At 37.9% G+C, this 18,665-nt stretch overlaps 1 protein-coding gene and 1 pseudogene across 3 annotated transcripts in view; both read right to left on the bottom strand.

Moving 5' to 3' along the window:
• Tbc1d12 (TBC1 domain family member 12) overlaps positions 1-18,665 on the bottom strand; it is an 82,515-nt gene that overhangs the window by 16,473 nt on the left and 47,377 nt on the right. The window contains exons 1-4 of one of the 3 annotated variants that reach the window (XM_028773501.1): positions 18,499-18,543; positions 11,758-11,840; positions 9,079-9,196; positions 7,056-7,162 (exon numbers count right to left, since the gene is read on the bottom strand). In XM_028773501.1, coding sequence (XP_028629334.1) covers positions 7,056-7,162; positions 9,079-9,196; positions 11,758-11,782 — 250 coding nt within the window. In that variant the 5' untranslated portion in view covers positions 11,783-11,840; positions 18,499-18,543. Of the gene's footprint in view, positions 1-7,055; positions 7,163-9,078; positions 9,197-11,757; positions 11,841-18,498; positions 18,544-18,665 lie in introns of those variants that run through there. The other 2 variants (XM_028773499.1, XM_028773500.1) reach the window with 2 other exon arrangements.
• LOC114626156 lies at positions 3,346-4,024 on the bottom strand (annotated as a pseudogene).

Genomic DNA, 18,665 nt, shown 5'->3' with positions numbered 1-18,665 from the left:
CAGTGCCTGCTATCTTTTTCCCCCTTTCCCCCCTTTTCCCCCCCTTTCCCCCCTCTTTCCCCCCTCTTTCCCCCTCTTTCCCCCTTTCCCCTTTCCTTTTCCTTTTCCTTTTCCTTTCTTTTCCTTTCCTTTGTTTTGAGCAAGTTCTCACTAAGTAACCCTGGCTGTCCGAGGACTTGCTTTGTAGATCAGGAGGACTCACACACACAGCGGTCTGCCGGCTTCTGCCTCCCATGTGCAGGGATTAAAGACATGCACTAAAAACTTTATTTTTATATGTAAAACACAAACATGGTTTCTGAAAATACAAACTTAGAAAACAGCATGAAAAAAAAAAGTAATTTTCCTTCTCTAAAATGTAACTACCATAGTTAGCAGGGCTCTTATGAACTCTTCCAAATGTAAACATGTACACATCAGATTTATATATCCTCAGATTTAAAACCTTAGGAGCTGGAGAGATAAGAGCGCTTACCACTCTTGTAGAGGTCCCAAGTTCACTTCCCAGGACCCACATCAGGCAACTCACAATCACTACAACTACAGCTCCAGGGGATCCTACGCCTCTGGCCTCCATGGGCACCTGCCCTTATACACACATACCCATATACACATAATTAAAAACAATAATAATGAATCGTAATGAACCAAAGTGATGATATACTACATATATCAACTCATTTTACGTTGTCCCATTAGAGATCACACACTAGTAGACACAATTCTTGTTTAATTTTTTTTCCCCAGTGCTGGGGACTGAACCTAAGGCTACGACTCTACCATTGAATCCAATCCCCAACCCTTTTTTTTGTTTCTTTTCAACACAATAGTACAATGTATGACAACCACACTATAACAGGTATTCTTACATAGTCAAGACTCTGGCTACACATATTTCAAACATTACAATTCTATCTCCTTTTCTACTTTCTTATCATTACTACAAATAGCTTGAAAATAAAATTTAAAAGAAATAAAAAGTTAAAACTACTTATGTACAAATCCATGAATGATTTGGTAGAGGAGGTAACTGCAATTTAAAAATGTATGTATATAACTGCTTGAGGTTGTCAATTATTAATTGCATATGCTTTTTTAAATGTCAAGCTGTTTCCATATCAGTTTCCCTCTTTAACCATGTTTGAAATTGCCTTGGAAGCAGAGAAGGCTACAGCTGACAAATCCATCACATTAGGAACCACAAAACTAATCTAATAAGAAAAATGTGGCAATGCATTTTAAAAAATCAAAAGGGTAACTTTCCTTTTAAAAAATTATAAGAAGACTTATAATTAATATCCTCAGTGAGAAGGCCTTTGTCTCAGTTAATGTCACACAGAATCTAAAAAGGGAGAGGTGGAGTCAGGACTAAAGACAGGACAAGATCCAGGCGGTGGTGGCATACGCCTGTAATCCCAGCACTTGGGAGGCAGAGGCAGGCGGATTTCTGAGTTTGAGGCCAGCCTGGTCTACAGAGTGAGTTCCAGGACAGCCAGGGCTACACAGAGAAACCCTGTCTCAAAAAACCAAAAAAAAAAAAAAAAACCAAAAAAAAAAAAAAAAAAAAAGACAGGACAAGGACAGTGTCTTACATTTGAATGGAGAATATTCTGGTTTCAGGGTTTTAGTCTCAGATCTTGGGAAAATGATGATATCCAGACATTCAATAAAAAGAGCACTTTCACAAGAAATACTCATATTGTGAATAACCAAAAGAACTTTTTTGGAGATAAGATCATAGCTAATGATCTTATCTCCATTTTACAAATAAAAGAAAAAGCTGCACTTAAAGACAGTAAACATTTGCCCAAGGTCATAATCTAATACATGGTAGAACCAGATGTGAATCTATCTGACTAGCTTTACAGCCTATACTCTTAGCTAATATTTTTATTGTTATAAATTTTATAATTAAAATAAATTCAAATAAGGGGTCAATGCTAGGATGTAAACTAAGTTATAAAAAAATCTGTAATTAAGATTGAGCTTTCTTTCTGTAGGAAAGGATGAGAATTAGTTTCCTATTTCATTTTTCAATATGTAAGTGTTTACTACAGAGACCCTAAAATTACACTAAAGTGAATGACTTGGTCATACTGCAAATCTCGACACATCAGTACTGAGACGTTTGTTTTACTGCCATAAAACCTTACCACAATCAAGTCAACACTCTTAAGTTACCAAGCGAGCTACCACCCCATTCTAAAGTCAACATTATCAGCAACAAAAAAAAAAATTTAAAAATAAAACAGTTTCAAATAACCATCAGTCAGTGCTTCTTAAATCTATAAGAAAACCATTTTCTTTTAACTTGTCCCACTAAAGTAATTAGAAACCTATGTCTTTTTTTAAAGATACTAAGTTATATAAAGTAATATGCTCTAAGGTGAATATTAAAACCTAAAATTATACCTTAAGCTCTTTTTGGGAGTGGTACTGTGGCTTAAATTCAGAATTTTGCATATGCCAAGCAAGTGCCCTATCACTAAACTATACAATATACCACCAACCTTTCTTTTTTTTTTCTTTCCTTCAGTACAGTAGGAAATGAAACTACAGCCTTGGTAGGTAAGCCCTCTTCCACAGAGCCTAGTCTGCTTGGGGTTTTTTGTGTTTGTTGTTTTGGTTTTTTGATGTTACTGTTGTTTTCAGACAGGTTCTCACTTTGTAGTCCAGGCTGACCTGGAACACAGAAAGATCTCCCTGACTCTGCCACCCGAATGGTGGGATTAAAAGCATACACCACATGCCCAGCTTCTATTGTATTGATCTTGGAAATGGATCTAAGTTTCCCAGGCTGGCCTCAAACTCATTCTGTAACCTCTACAAGTCTTCAATTTGCAATCTTTCTGCCTCAACCTCCATAGCTTGAATTATAGGCCTATTAAACACTATTTCTTTAAGTCTTTAAAAATTATTCCATTATTTGGCTGGAACAAGAGTGTATATGAAAGTCAGAGGAAAACTGGTGGGACCTGGTTCTCTCCAATGTGGGACCTAGACATGGAAATTATCACGCTTCACGGAAAGCACCTTTTACTGGATGAGCCATCTCACCAGCCCTCTAAAAGCTGTTTGTTTTTTAATGTGTATGGGTACTGTGTGTTTTGCCTGCACATGTGTATGTACACCTTGTGTATGCAGTGCTTAGAGAGGCGAGAAGACAACATCAGCTGCTCTGAAACTGGAGTAAAGCTCTTGTCAGCTGCCATGTGGGTGCTGGGTACCAAACCCAGGTCCTCTGAAGGAACAATGGTTCTTTTTTTTTTTTTTTTGCGGTTTATTTTAATGACTGATCCATGGGAGGCCACAGCCAGGCCACTATGTACAGACATGAAGGAAGCTTTATTTCTTGGTCTCTTCCTCCTTGGACAGTCTTGATGATCTTTCTTCTTGGCCTGCAGGCGCTCCTCCCAGCACTTCTGTGCTTCCTTGATCTTAGACCTGTGAGCCTCAGCCTGGTCAGCCAGCAGCTTCTTGCCGGCCTTGTCTACCTTCAGTTTGTGGATGTGCTCCATGAGAATCTGAGTGTTTGTGAATACATTCCCTTTGACCTTCAGGTACAGGCTGTGATACACATGGTGGTCAATCTTCTTAGATTCCCGATATCTCCTGAGGATCCGGCGCAGGATCCTCATCCTTCTCATCCAGGTCACCTTCTCGGGCATCCAAGCGTTGGCAGGACTCTTCCTCTTCCCTATGCCCTTATGCCTGCCCTTCTGTCGGGCCAAAGTGTTTTTTCCAGCAGTGAGCCTGGGAATGGGCTTGAAGTCATAGGCTTCCAGATTATCAGCCCATCTTTGATCAGCTTCCTGATCTGCTGACGGAAGTTGGCATTGGCAATTTCATTGGTCTCATTGGGCTCCAACCAGATCTTCTTTTTACCACAGGGGAGGACACTAGAGGCAAGCCTCTTCTGTAGCATAAGCATATGCATGGCTGCCAGAAAAATGGTTCCTTATCATTAATCCATCTATCTCTCCAGCCCCAAGCTTTCTGTTTTTAAAAGTAAAATGAGCATGCTTCTATGACTCCCACGGGAAGCTTGTATGACTTCCATGAGAAGCTTACACCTGTGTTCTGGGGTGTGTGCTACTTGTTCCTTAGCACCTTTCTCTCAATCCTAGTGTTAAAAATATACATGAAAATGTCTTAACAACCTCAATTCTACTTGGGTTGGGTTGGGGTGGGGTGGGGTTGTGTTGGGTTGGTTGGGTTGGGTTGGGTTGGGGTGGGGTTGGGGGGTTGGTTGGGGTGGGGTTGGGTTGGTTTGGTTGGGTTTGGTTGGGGTGTGGTTGGGGTGGGGTTGGTTGGGTTGGGATGGGGTTGTGTTGGGGGCTGGGGTGGGGTGGAGTGGGGCTGGTGTTTCAAGTCAGGATTTCTCTCTGCAGCCTTGGCTGGAACTCACTCTGTAGACCAGGCTGACCTGGAACTAAGATCTGCCTGCAGCTGCCTCTCAAGTGCTGGGATTAAAGGTGTGCGCTACCACTGTCCAGCATATGGTACTTTAGATTACTAAAAAAAAAAATTAATGACAGCATCTCACTGTGTAGCCCCTTCCTAGCATGGAACTTACTATGTAGACTAAGCTCACTTCAAGTTCAAAGATCCTCCAGCTCCTGCCTCTGGTGAAAAATCAACTTATAAAAATTATAAATAACTGTAATGCCTACAGTTGATATGACTTTAGTAATAATTAAAAATATTAAAAATGTGAATTTTTATATTTTTATCCAATTTCATATTAACGTTGACTACATCAAAGAAGATCTTTGTAAAAAAGTTTTTGAATCCAATCCTATGTAGATTCTTCTAGTAGATTCCTTCCAGTAGATACTTAGATTTGAAATAAAGATTGATTTCTTTTTAAATTAAAATGTATTTATTGCTATGAGACAGCCTGAGTCCTGGGTCTGAATGGCCAGCAAGCTCCCTCCGGCCTCCATGGGCTCCACGGTCAACCATGGTCCATCGGGCTTTCGGTGAAAGGGCTCTGACTTAAAAAGCTACCTCACTGGCCCTAAAAGGTTTTAGCTTTCAGATATTTTAGAAATATTTCTAAATTGTTTTCAGTCATACTCTGTAACTATTTCATTTCACTTTAATATCTTAGACTCTGAGAATACAAACGTGTGCTTTGACACTGGTCTAACATGTATGTTGATTTGGCCAGCACAGAGGAAAAAAAATCATTACATATGCTATACAACAAAACTGTACTGACAGGAAGATCAAGAATAGTTCGGGCGGCAAACATTTAAAGTTTTTATTGTTGCTTGTATTTTTCAGTAAGTATTAGATGTGTAATTTAAAAATACTCCAGTAACTGGGCTGGAGAAATAGCAGTTAAGAGCTCTGACTACAGTACTTCCAGAGGTCCTGAGTTCAATTTCCAGCAACCTCATGGTGGTTCACAACCATCTGTAATGGGATCTGATGCCCTCTTCTGGTGTGTCTGAAGACAGCTACCATGTACTCATATATATAAAATAAATAAATCTTTAAAAAAAAGTAACAATACTATTCTTTACTCCCTTTTTTCTTATTTTTTTCCTCCTTTCTTCCTCCTTCCTTTTTTTCTTCTTTCTTTTTTCTTGAGAAAATGCTTTATGTAGCCCAAACTGGTCTTTAACTCCCTAAGTAGCTGAGGATGACCTTGAACTCTACTGTAGCTCTACTGTCTCCACCTCCTAGTTTATGCAATGCTGGGGACCAAGCCTGGAGCTACATCTGTGTTAGGTAAATACTTTACAGTGTTACACCCCTAGCCAGACAATATATTCCTTCTACTATTAGAGATCAAAGTCTCCTGTGGTGTTACTCTTTTTTTTTTTTTTTGGTTTTTCGAGACAGGGTTTCTCTGCGTAGCCCTGGCTGTCCTGGAACTCACTCTGTAGACCAGGCTGGCCTCGAACTCACTCTGTAGACCAGGCTGGCCTCCAACTCAGAAATCCGCCTGCCTCTGCCTCCCAAGTGCTGGGATTAAAGGTGTGCGCCACCACCACCCGGCGGTGTTAGACTCTTAAACTGTCTAATAGCAATACTATCATTCAGGTTGATTGGTACCTATTTTGATAAAAAAAAATTCTGAGACAATTTTACGTGGCCTTTCAACTATGTAGCCTTGAATTCCTGATGTTCCTGTTTCTCAGTCTTGTGTGCTGAGATTACAGCCATAAGACTACAGGCATGTGTCATGTCTTTTTTAAATTATTTATATTATCCTATTTAAACTTTTTCTTTAACTCATTAAAACTACTCTAGCATTTTACTACATAGCAAGGTCTTAAAAAACTTAAGAAAATAAGATAATTCCTTTAAAGTCTCTTTCTTTTTTGTAAACTTTATCATTATTATCACTAGCATTATTGTTGGGTTTTCTGACACAGATTCTATAGCCACTGCAGCCTAGTCTGGCCTACAATTCACTATGCAGCCCAGCTGGACTCCAAACTGCCTCAGAGATGCCGGAGCCTTCCAGGCGCTATGACTACAGACTGAGCCACCATGTTTGGTTAAACTTTAAAAGTAAAATCTAAACAACATACATATACAACAAAACTGCTCAGTGAAACGCATTTTCTTTGTTAACTAAAAAAATAAGGAAAAAAACCCACACTCTAAAAGAACTGGTTTTGATAAACATTCAACAGGAAAAAAAAAAATCAAGTTCCCTCTGTACATTGTATATTGTTTGAACACAGAGACACTGTCCCTTTAGGCATCAAAGCAGTGTCTCCTCTGTGTAATTACTGCTCACTGCACAGACTCTCACTAGCTTTAAATTATCTACATCTGTAGTATTTGGATACTGTTCATAGCTGTAAGCTAAAGGAAAAAGAAGCCCACAAGTCATATATATACACATATATAATGTATATAATATGAACTATTAAAAACACAGTAACTATTACAAAGTCTGGGAGGGGATGAGGCATGCTCTGAAAGTCAAAGATATGGTAGTGTTTTTTAAATGGCAACTCTACTAATATGATTAATAAAACTCTGGAGATGATATTTGTATGTGTGGGAATAACTGAACATAGAATACAAACCAGGAGTGATATTTAGTTCATTTCCTACAGCTAGACTCCAAACTTTCCCACGAACACTAGGGGGCAATCCCTGCCACCACAATTCTCGAACTCTTCTTGTACTACGCCTAGAATTAAAGGAGGAGAAAAAGGAAAAAGTTACTTTTTGTACCAAAAATACTAGGTGCGTGATGGCTTACCTATGGCCAAGTGATCAGATGATTTTTAAGAATTTAAAGTTTTAAGTATGTAATGCATTCTTTCCTTTGAGTTCATGCCTACGGGCCATGAAAGCCTTTAAAGATGGGCTAAGGGAAATTAAAGGGAATGGCCTTTGACAGATCTTACTTATACTAACACTATCACCAGAAAATCAGAACCATATGAACAATTATTAAAAATAAAAAAGACATAAATGTTCTGCCAGTTCAGTAGCAAAACTAAAATCACAAAGAACCTACTATGAGTGAGGCCTGGGTAAGGCCCTAGGCTTTAAGGAACAGTAGTTCACTGAAGGAGTATAGGCTTTAGAATCAGATCTAGATTCAAATCTAGTTCAACCACACATTATAGAACCTTGAGCAAATCTCTTAGCTTCTCCAATCTTGAGCTGGATAACCTTGAGTAAGATTAAATGTGAGTAAAAAATATAAATGCCTTATAGAAATACTAAGACTCAAATATAAATTACTTAGTATAGACAATGTAACAACAATTTCTTATATGCAAGGAATATATTCTAAATTCTAAAGCCACAAGTAGTACCAAGCTACTGATTTCCTTACACAAATATATCTATGATAAAAATGAATTTGTAATTTGGACATAAGAGATGAACAAAAGCTAACAATTAAAATAGAATTAAAAGGATATACTATAGGTGTTATGTAAATATCCTCACTTATTCACTCACTCACTCACTCACTCAAAATAGGGTACTTCTAGTTTTCTGCTTAAAGGTAGTACTTTACAGCTGCTCTTTGACAAAGCTGGCCGCCATACTGTTACAAAGGTAAAAGATGAGTTACTTAGCAGAAGCTCTGCAACATATGACAGCAGCTCTGGTAACTGAAGTGCCACTGAGTGAGTAAGGGCAGGTCATGGGCACCGCACGGTAGCATAGGACAAAGGATGATTTATTGGAGCAGCACAGACTTTACTGGGCATCTCAGAAAGACATACAATTTAAAACTTTCAATTTCTAGAAGTTTTTATTTATATTTAATTAGCTAATTTTGTATTTTTAGACTACTGGTAACTGAAACTTCACTATAAGACGGACTACTGTGTCTGTCACATTGCTAATATTTAACAAATTGTCAATGTATGTCCTACATACATTGTAGAATGTATCCTTCAACCTTTTTGTACAAAGGGAAGATAAAACATATTGTAAAAAAAGAAGAGTCCAAAAGGGGGAAAGGGAGGACAAGCATATTAGCCAAAAGGCACCACAGGACTTTTAAAGGGGAAAGACCGTATTTCACATGGTTTCTTAGTTAAGAGAACAGCATTTAAAAATACTTTTTATTGTTTTTTAGATCCTTTCTTTCTGTCTATCTATTTATTTGTAGACATTGTCTCTCTATGTAGTTTTGGCTGATCTGGAACTCACTGTATTATCCAGGCTGGTATTGAATTCTTCCTGTCTCAGCTTCCAGATTTCTGGGATTACAGGCATGCAACTATATTCAACTTTAGAAACACTTTTAACATCTGATAAATGTATCTTATATTTCTCTATGTAGTAAGTTCTTCCAATAATGAATGTTATGTTAGAATTAGGAAAAATGGTAATTTAGAAGGGTAAAGGTTTCCCAGAGAGCAGGTAAGATGTTGACAGCACAGAGAATGGTCAGTAAGAAAAGTATGCATTAGAGACAGGAGCTCATGAAAGTGTAGAGAAAAACATGAGTTTTGGGCAATGGTTAATAGCATAATTTAGCTACAGCATAAGATACATGCTGAGAAGTGATAATACAGACTTGGAAAAGATGAACTATTTGGAGACATACTAGACTTCTGGAGAAATCTGCTTACTTACATTACTTCCCAATTGGGCAGTATTTCATTGATCCAAATTACCATTGCACTTGCAATGTTTTCTTCCTGCTTAAATCGTTCTTTCATTATTCTTTTTCTTTTATGTGCTTCTTTAATTTCTGTTTTGAACAAGTAAGAATTATTTCAATACAAATGAGCTAGATCAAAATCCCTTCCTTTTGTACCTTAAGTCTGTAAGAAAGGACCCAAGAGGATCTTCTGATGGTAAAGAGAAAGGGGAAGAAAAAAAATAAAGCCTTGTCTAATGTCTAACATCATTTTAAAGTATCTTCTGTCTTATAAAAGTAATGGGATAAATGAATAAAAATCAATTTAAAAAAAATGGCTAGTAAATTGCTATGTTGCTTCTTTCTTTCTGGTTGTTTTTATTTTTTGCTTTGTTTTAATTGAGACAAGGTTCTGCATGACTCCCTATGGTAACTGGCTGTTCTACATCTTTCTTTGCCTTCTTTTCTCTTTTATATCCTTTAGTTTTTAAGACAGGGTCTCAAACTTGTTATGAAGCTAGAATAATCCTGAACTCCTGATAGCCCTGCTTCCACCTCCCAAATGCTGTGATTAAGGTGTGTGTTTACTTCCACTCCTGGTTTATGGAATACTAAGGCTCTAACCCAGGACTTTGCCTACACTAGGCAGGCACTCTCCCCAGGATGTAACTTAAGGCAGGGTCTCTTCTTGGATACCTGGAATTCATTATGTTATACCAGGTTGTCCTCACACATACTTCACCCTCCTACCACTACCTCCCAGGGCTGGAAGTGCAGGTGTGGACCACTACGCCTGGCTGGTTGTATCACACAGTTCTGTTTCCTTCATCTACAAAATGAAATCTGCTGATGAAATAATTACATTAAAAACCTTCAGGCAACTAACCAAGAGCCACTTTTCATACAAGAAATTATTAATCTCAACATAAACAATATATTTAAAATGATTTTGCCAATGACACTATTACTATGTAAACACATTTTAGCATGGTATTTTATTTTACTAATTAGGTCAAAATAAAATTTTCTCAAAAAGCAAAAATGACATACCTCTGAATTTAGAGGTCACAATGTTGGAACAAAAGCTGTCTCAAACATAAAGAAAAGTGGGCTATTTATCAAAAGTTATAAAACCAGGTAATGGTGACACACATCTTTAATCTCAGCATTCAGGAGGCAGAAGCAGGTTGATCTCTATGAGTTTGAGGCTAGCATGGTCTACAGAGTGAGTTCCAGGACAGCTAGGGCTACACAGAGAAACCCTGTTTCAAAAACACCAAACCAAATCAAACCAAACAAACAAATAAAAAGTTATAAAATTTTTTTTTTCTTTGAACCAGAAAGAACTTGTAGATTAGCTAGCCAAACTTTGGGTTTTATGTGTGCCTCTGAAATTGGCTCAAGGGGTAAACAAGAAACCAAGCACTGCCTGCATATTTATGTTTTATATATCAAGATTGTATATAAGATTTCTTTAAGAAGGAAGTGTCAAAAAAGTGGTTAGAAACTTAATCTAGTCATCTACTTCCAGTTTTATAGAGAAGGAAGCACAGTAGCCTATTCAGAGTGTCACAGTCAGAAATTACAGAACACTGGATTAAGCCTAAAACATTGGGGTTCTCAATTTCTTATTATTTCTTATTATTTTTATTATACCATGTGTTATCTACTTCTCAATAAATATTAGCCAAATAATAAAAGCTTGCCGCTTTGTTAAAATTTTTCTTTCTTTTTTCAAAACCTGTGTAGCCCTGGCTATCCTAGAACTCACTCTGTAGACCATGTTGGCCTTGAACTCGAGAAGTATTTTTAATTCTATGCATTAAAATAAACTCACCCAATGTTCAAATAATTAGGAATTTTAGAAGAGTGTAACTGGGCTTATATACTTTATGTTTACTACAACATTAAAGACACAACTTTACTTAGAAAACACTAGGACAAAGCAGAACTGTACGCTATTATAACATACTACATTCTCTTAAGTCAAAGAAAAAATCAATTAATAGATTTTGTTTTAAAATACACAAAATAAGTATTTCAAAAATATATTAGAAATACATAGTTATAATGGTAAAATAAACTTATATATACTTGGCAGGGAGAACAGGAGGGAAAGAGAATGAACAAAAATATGATTTGTGCTAATGAGAATATTTATTTATAAACCTAACCAAATGACAGCACTGAGATTTTAGATAGACTTTATTAATTATAAAAGAAAAATTTAGCTTCAAACTATATTTTCACAATAAATTAGAAAACTGTAAGTAACACCAGAAGAGTGACTGCCATTACATGGAAATTGTTAACTGTAAAAGACCTAAAGTCTAAACACTCTAAAGTAACAGGAATAAGGCTCACAAATAACATCTTTATAATCATCTTTTAAAAAGAAAAGAAAAAGCATGCCTGGGCATGGTGGCTCATACCTACAATCCTAGAACTAGAAATGCTGAGTCCTGAAATTTATGACGAGCTCAAAGCCAGAATGGTTTCATAGTGAGACTCTGTCTCAAAAAAATTAAAAACAAAAAAGCTTAAGTCAAACAAACAACAAACCCCAAATAAATCTAAATTATAAAAAATTGCTAGAGAAAAATAAGAATTATCTTAACAAAATGAAACAGTTAAAATCTGCAGATTAACTTCACACTGTAATGGGAATGTACCTCGTTTTTTAGCCTCCGCCACCATCTCATCATACTCTTGTCGGTGACGCAAAGCTTCTTCCACAGACTTTGCAGGAAGATTCCTGGTTTAGACAAAAAAATTACAAGTTTAAACAACACTTAAATCTATTACCTTTTTGGAACAAGTTACAAAAAATGTTGCTAAACTAAAGTTACTCTCAGAGAAAATGTAAATGAGCAGACACAGACACTGTGCCTCAGACCTTCAATGCCAGCACTCAGGTTGAGGTCTGCCTGGTCTCTCCTCTTCAGCAACAAAGCCAAGGTAAATGAAAGCTTAAAAACAACTCTGCATTTCAAAACAAACTCAGAATTTGGATTCCTTATTATCTAATGTATGCATATACATATATAGATTATTTTTATATATTTAAGCATATATTGTATGTATGTGTGTGCATGTATGTATGTATGTATGTATGTATGTATGTATGTATGTATATATGTCTGGGCTTATGTATTTATGTCCAGGGTGTGCAGGTGTTTGCAGAGCCAGAAGGTGCTGGATTCCGAGGCTGGAAGTGAACCTAGGTCCTCTGAAAGAACAGTACTTGCTCACTGAACACTCCGCCTACTATTTATTTTTTAAAGGTTTGTATTGCATTTTTTGTGAGTGTGCATGTGTGCGCATGCGTGTATGTATGTGTGGGTGTGTCTGCCTGTGTGTATGCATGTGTGTGAGAGTGTGTGTGTGTAAGTGTGTGTATAGTGTGTGTGTGTGTGTGTGTGTGTGTGTGTGTGTAGGAGTTTGGGGAGAGGCCTGCACATGGAAGCCAAAGGGCAACTTGCAGAAGCTACTTCTTGACTTCTACTATATGGTCCCAGAGACAGAATTCAGGTTCTCAAACTTAATAATTTTATCCATTGAGCCTAAATTCTTTTGACATACAACTAAGAAATTATACACATTTTTAAACCAGTATCACTCATGCTTATGTTCCTAGCACTTGGGAAACTGAAGTAGGAGGACTGCTGTGAATCTGAGGCTAGTCTATGCTACACAGTGAGTCCCTATCTCAAGAAAAAAAAATTTTTTTTTTTTTCGAGACAGGGTTTCTCTGCGTAGCCCTGGCTGTCCTGGAACTCACTCTGTAGACCAGGCTAGCCTCGAACTCTCAAACTCAGAAATCCGCCTGCCTTTGCCTCCCAAGTGCTGGGATTAAAGGTGTGCGCCACCACTGCCCGGCTCTAGAAAAAAATTTAAAAATGTTTTAAAAATAATAGCATGAGAGCCAGACACAGTGATGCAAGTCCTAAATTCCAGCACTAGGGAGGTAGAGGCAGGCAGATAGATCTCTGTGAATATGACACTAGCCTAGTCTATACAGTGGGCAGACCCAAAATAACAAAAGGATGATTTTTTTTTTTTGCATGTATACTGTATTTGAAATCTTCTAAAGGAGATTCAGGTGATGAGATGATATATCATTGCTCCATCTGCAAAGAAAAGTTTCAACTATAAAAACCTATGCAGTATAAAAAGAAATCCATGCACTCAGTGCCTCCAGATGCATCTAAAATTACAGAAGCTAGAGAGAAAAAAAAAGGGAACCAATCACAGGTTTCCTTTAGAAAAGAAATTCCTCAAATAATCAAAGAACAAGCAAGGCATTAAACACAATTCTGTGAACACTCCCATGATCACTGTTTCTAAGGGCTTATCAGGATGAAGAAAATATCTGAGCCAACTTCCCTGTCCTAGACCAAAGTCATTTTCATGTCTGAAGCCTACTTCCTTGTTCTAGCCTAAAATTTAGATTCCTGTCTGAAATTACTTCTTTGTTCTAGCCTAAGATTTAGATTCCTACCTGAAATTATTTCTTTGTTCTAGCCTTATGTCAGATTCCTGCCTGAAGTCTACTTCTTTGTCCTTGGCCAGTGTCATATTTCTGCCATGCAGCCTCAGCTTAGAACTGACCTTAATACATGCATGTAATTAAAATGGTATAATAGCAAAACGGAGGAAGGGGGATGGGATGGGGGTTCCAGGGAGGGGAAATAGGGAAAGAGGATAACATCTGAAATGTAAATAAATAAAATATCCAATTTAAAAAAAAGCAAAGAAAAGAAACTCCTGGGGCTTGAGAGATGGCTCAGTGGTTAAGAGCACTGATTGTTCTTCCAGAGATCCTGAGTTCAATTCCCAGCAACCACATGGTGGCTTACAACCATCTGTAATGGGATCTGATGCCCCCTTCTGGTATGTCTAAAGACAGCTACAGTGTATCCATATAAATATAAAAGTAAATAAATCCCCCCAAAAAATAAAAGAGGTGCTGGTGAAATGGCTCAGCGGTTAAGAGCACCGACTGCCAATTCCCGGCAACCACATGATGTGGCTCACAACCATCTATAATCGGGTCTGGTGTCCTCTTCTGGTGTGTCTGAAGAGAGCAATGGTGGTGTACTCATATGCATAAATTAAATAAATCAATGAGACAGAGAGAGAGAGAGAGAGAGAGAGAGAGAGAGAGAGAGAGAGAGAGAATAAATCTCCTCACATCATCCCTTCTAAACAGAAAGAGGAAGAAGTTTCCAACATCAATTCCATGCTGAAGAGGATTACTGCTTCTTCTTTTATAATATCTATTTTTGGTATGTCTGTATGTGTACCTCTGTGAGTTTATGTGTACACTGAGTGTGTAGATGCCCACAGAAACCAGAGGGCATCAGATTCTCTGGAACTAGAGTTAGAGTTACGGGCACTTGTAGCCATCTGATATGGACGCTGGGAACCACAAGCATGGGTTCTCTGTGAGAACCATGTTTGAGTTTGTGTTCTTGTTGCTGAGCAATCAAAAGCAATTTTAAAAAGAAAGAGTTTACTTCCTCTCTAAAATGCTCAGTCTGCTTTCTTATGCAACCACACACTCAGGGGTAGTACTGCCCATCCAGGGTTGGGCCCTCCTACAGAAATTACTAACTAATACCTCACAGACATGTGCACAGTCCAGTCTGCTACAGATAATTCTTCAGTTGAGGCTCCCTCTTCTCAGGTGACTGCTCTCATAGACAGTATCTCATAGCTAAGAAAAATATCATTACCAGTCAGCTGAATTCAAAAGTAAGCCAGCACTCAGGAGGCAGAGGCATGTGGATCTCTGTCAGCTTGAGGCCAGTCCAGTCTATATGAAGAAGTACAGTCCAGTCTTGCATAGAGACCTGGTTTCAAAATAAAAACATACTAACTTGAACCTGTCTGCATCCACAAACAGACAAACAAACTAACAAACAAACAAACAAAAAAAACACTACAAAATTACTAACGTCTCAGCTCCAGCTTCTTACCTTCTGGCTGGATAGATGGTATCTTACCTAAATCTACCAGAAAGCCCTCTGTGAGAGAAAAGTTAGGTGTTCGAGTTGGTACTCAGGCTGTATACCCAGGGATAACCACCTGGTTTCATCATTCATAACACTAAACTTTCATTTACCTCAGTTCTCTACACTTATTTTCAACTCATTGGTGTAGAGATAAGCAATGAGTAATTAAGCATTCCCATATTTCAGCACCTTTTAAAGATATGATTGGTTTAAAGGACAATAACATAAGTCACATAAATCATTTCCCTTCTAATATAGCCTCATTCAAATGTAAGGACAATTCATTATAGCAACTCAGAGTTGAATGGAACAGAGATCACATTTAATCTCTTGGTTACAGATGAACAAATACATGGAGGGTGAAAAGGCTCCAACACTTATTCTAATAAATTACTATATTAATTTTAGATCAAAGAATAAAAACAAGTAAAGTCCTTTTTCAGGTGTTTTATACAATTTCAGTAGGTTGAGATCATACACAATTACAATGTATAGATGATTACTTCAAGCCAATTTCAACTCATATTATTTCAAGAAGTTTGTGCAGGCTGTAATAAAGGATTAAAAACGCTTAGCTATAGGGGCTGGAGGGATGGCTCAGAGGTTAAGAGTAGTGGATTGTTTCCAGCACCCACACAGTGGCTCCTAACTGTAACTCCAGTTCCAAGGGACTGAATCCCTTCTTCTGGCCTCAACAGACACCAGACACACATGCAGGCAAAACACTCATACACCTAAAGTAAAATAAATAAATAAGGGGAATTTTTTTTAAAGACCTAGATATCACTGGAAGAGTGAAAATGTCAACAAAGACTCGGTATCAAGATATATCCTAGCACTTAAAAGAATGGAAACATGAGAGGAAGTACAAATACGGAGGCTGCAGTCCGGTGGGGACACTGCCATGAACAGGTAATAATAAAGCACAATGGAAGGCTGTGCAATGTAAAAGACTAAGGTGTGAAGGGTTTGTTCCAAATACTCTAGAAGCTTCTTGTAGGAAGAACTTATATTCTTAGTAAAGTGTACATTGTTTAAAATGAATTTTAGAAGTTTAGGATTGAAACTCAAGTTACCTACCAAGCCAGGGGTCTATCTAAAGATCCCCAACCAAATATTCTTTCCTTGCTTAATTAAGCATTCTTGTTTTCCTGCAAATGACTGTTCTAGGAAAGGGAGCTCGGGATTGGCCTGGTTCATTTTTATACCTGGAAGTCTGAAATGAAACTTTTACATGGTCTCACTATTAATTACAGGGCAGTGGGGAGGGGGAGGATAGAACAGGGATTTCACTGCATACCCCCGGGTTGGCACAAATCTCACTACATAGCATAGGTTGGTCTCTCCTGGCAATGCTTTTGCTTCAGCTATCCAAGTGCTACAATAACAGCTTTGAGTTCAGTACTCCCAGCTCCCCTTACCAGGTTCATAAAGTGCTTTAAAAAAAATCATTGGAAAAATGATTGAGAATAAACTTACTAAATTGAGAACTTATTTGAAGGTTCTAGCAGGAGAGTATAACTACTTAAGCAAGCACTTGTCCTCCTCCATCAGGAAAGGCATCCTCTTCAAGCACACACACTGCCTTAAGAAGGACCCGTGTGTACAAAGCACAGCTTAGAATAAGCACTGGAGACACCAGGACTGTCAATCACATGGGCCTATTTTCTTCAGTGGAAGGAAATGAGTAACACCTAGTCACCTAGAATGCCAAGTGAAAATCTGATGATCTCTTTACTCGTCTATGAGCCAACCTTCTGGAATCCCCCAATATCCTGAACACTATCCTAACCCTCAGCTTCAGCTCTCAAGTGAACAGAGCGCAGCCCTATGAAACAGGCCCCATGTACTTCGCATCCTCCGATAGGATCTATCCTTATGATTATCACAGATTTGTCTCTAGGCCCTAGACCTAAGCTCTGTTTATCAGCCAATAGAATTCATTCTTATTGTAAAGGTCACAACAAGTTCCATGTTTGAATGTATAAGAAAAATAAACCAGAGGGTCAGTCTCTGGAGGTCTTGGCCTAGTGCCCACAAAAATGGCACTGACCTGTGTTGTCACTCTTATCTCTCCCTCTACAATCTGCTTTCTTGCCAGTGGCAGTTCCTTCAGGAACCCTTTAATGCATGTGGAGGTGTGAAAGGCATCCACTTAGACAAATGGATCAGTTCAATCAACTATAAAGATCACTGAGTAATCAATCATGTCACATACAGGCCATTCTTAGACCTAAATCTATCCAATTAAAAAGTTGCTTCAGGGCTCTCTGCCTGCTGACTTTAATCTGGATGTAGAAATAGCAGCTCTCCAGCACCATGTCTGCCTGCATGTTGCCATGCTTCTTGCCATGATAATAATAGATTAAACCTCTTAAGTGTAAGACGACTCCAATTAAAAGGTTTTCTTTATAGGGGTTACCATGGTTATAGTGTTTCTTCACAGCAATAAAACCTTAAGTAAGGAAAAAAGTTGTATGAGGGCCACAACTTTCTAGTCTTAAATGTTCTTGTAAGTCCAGCCCTCCTTCTTCTTTAAAAGCATTTACAAAATATCCTACTTTTGCTTAACTTCAGATTCTCAATTTATGTTCAACAAGGTAACAGATGTAGACCAGCAAAATGGCCAGATGCTAGCGACAAGGGAAAGAAAATAAAAACAAAATTATCAACAATATAAACATGCCCAGGAGACTCAGAGAGAGGAAAAGAGATTAAGAAACAAATCGTATTGCTTTAACAAGTGTGTATAATTTTCTAAAAAAAAAAAAAGTCAGATATTATTCTGAATAATAGCAGCACTACAGATATTACAAGAACTAGAAAATAGGCAGAGATGGGAAGAATTTAAGATGTTTTTCTGCCATTAAACTATAGATTCCTGCTGGGGATTAAGCCCAGGGCCTTGCACATTCTAAATGAGAATTATATCCCTAAATGTAGTCCAATCCCTAATTTTAAAAAACTATATTATTATTTTGTGCATGGGTGTTTTAACTGCATGTATGCCTGTGCACATGCTTGGTGCCCACAAAGACCAGAAGAAATCCTAAAACTAGTTTTCTGAGCTGCCATGTGGGTACTAGGTCCTCTCAAATAGTAGCCAGTGTTCTTAACCACTAAGCAATCTCTCCAGCCCAAGAATAGATTCTTATTCTCCTAAACAATACTTGCCATAAAATAAAGAACACTGTGTTGAAATTAAAAAAACAACAACATATACACATGCTGGTTTTAGTGATGTTGGTATAGTTCTAAGAGTAAAATCTGTGTGTGTCTGTGTGTATGTGTCTGTGTGTGTGTGTGTGTGTGTCTATATGTGTGTCTCTGTGTAAGTATGCATGTATGTATCTTCCAGTCTGACCACAAATTTGTATTCTCAACTGATGCTCCTACCTTAGCCTCCTGGATAAAAGGGACTACAGGTATACATCATCATTCCTGGAAAGAATAAAGATTTTATTTTATAATGGCTGGTTGTGGTAGTGCATACCTTTAATTCGAGCACTCAGGAGGCAGAGAGAGGCAGATCTCAGAGTTTGAGATCAACATTGTTTACATAC

This window comes from Grammomys surdaster, unplaced genomic scaffold (genome assembly GCF_004785775.1).
Source record: "Grammomys surdaster isolate TR1022 unplaced genomic scaffold, NIH_TR_1.0 229, whole genome shotgun sequence".
Lineage (NCBI taxonomy): Eukaryota > Metazoa > Chordata > Mammalia > Rodentia > Muridae > Grammomys > Grammomys surdaster.
This window is presented reverse-complemented; position numbering and strand designations above follow the sequence as displayed.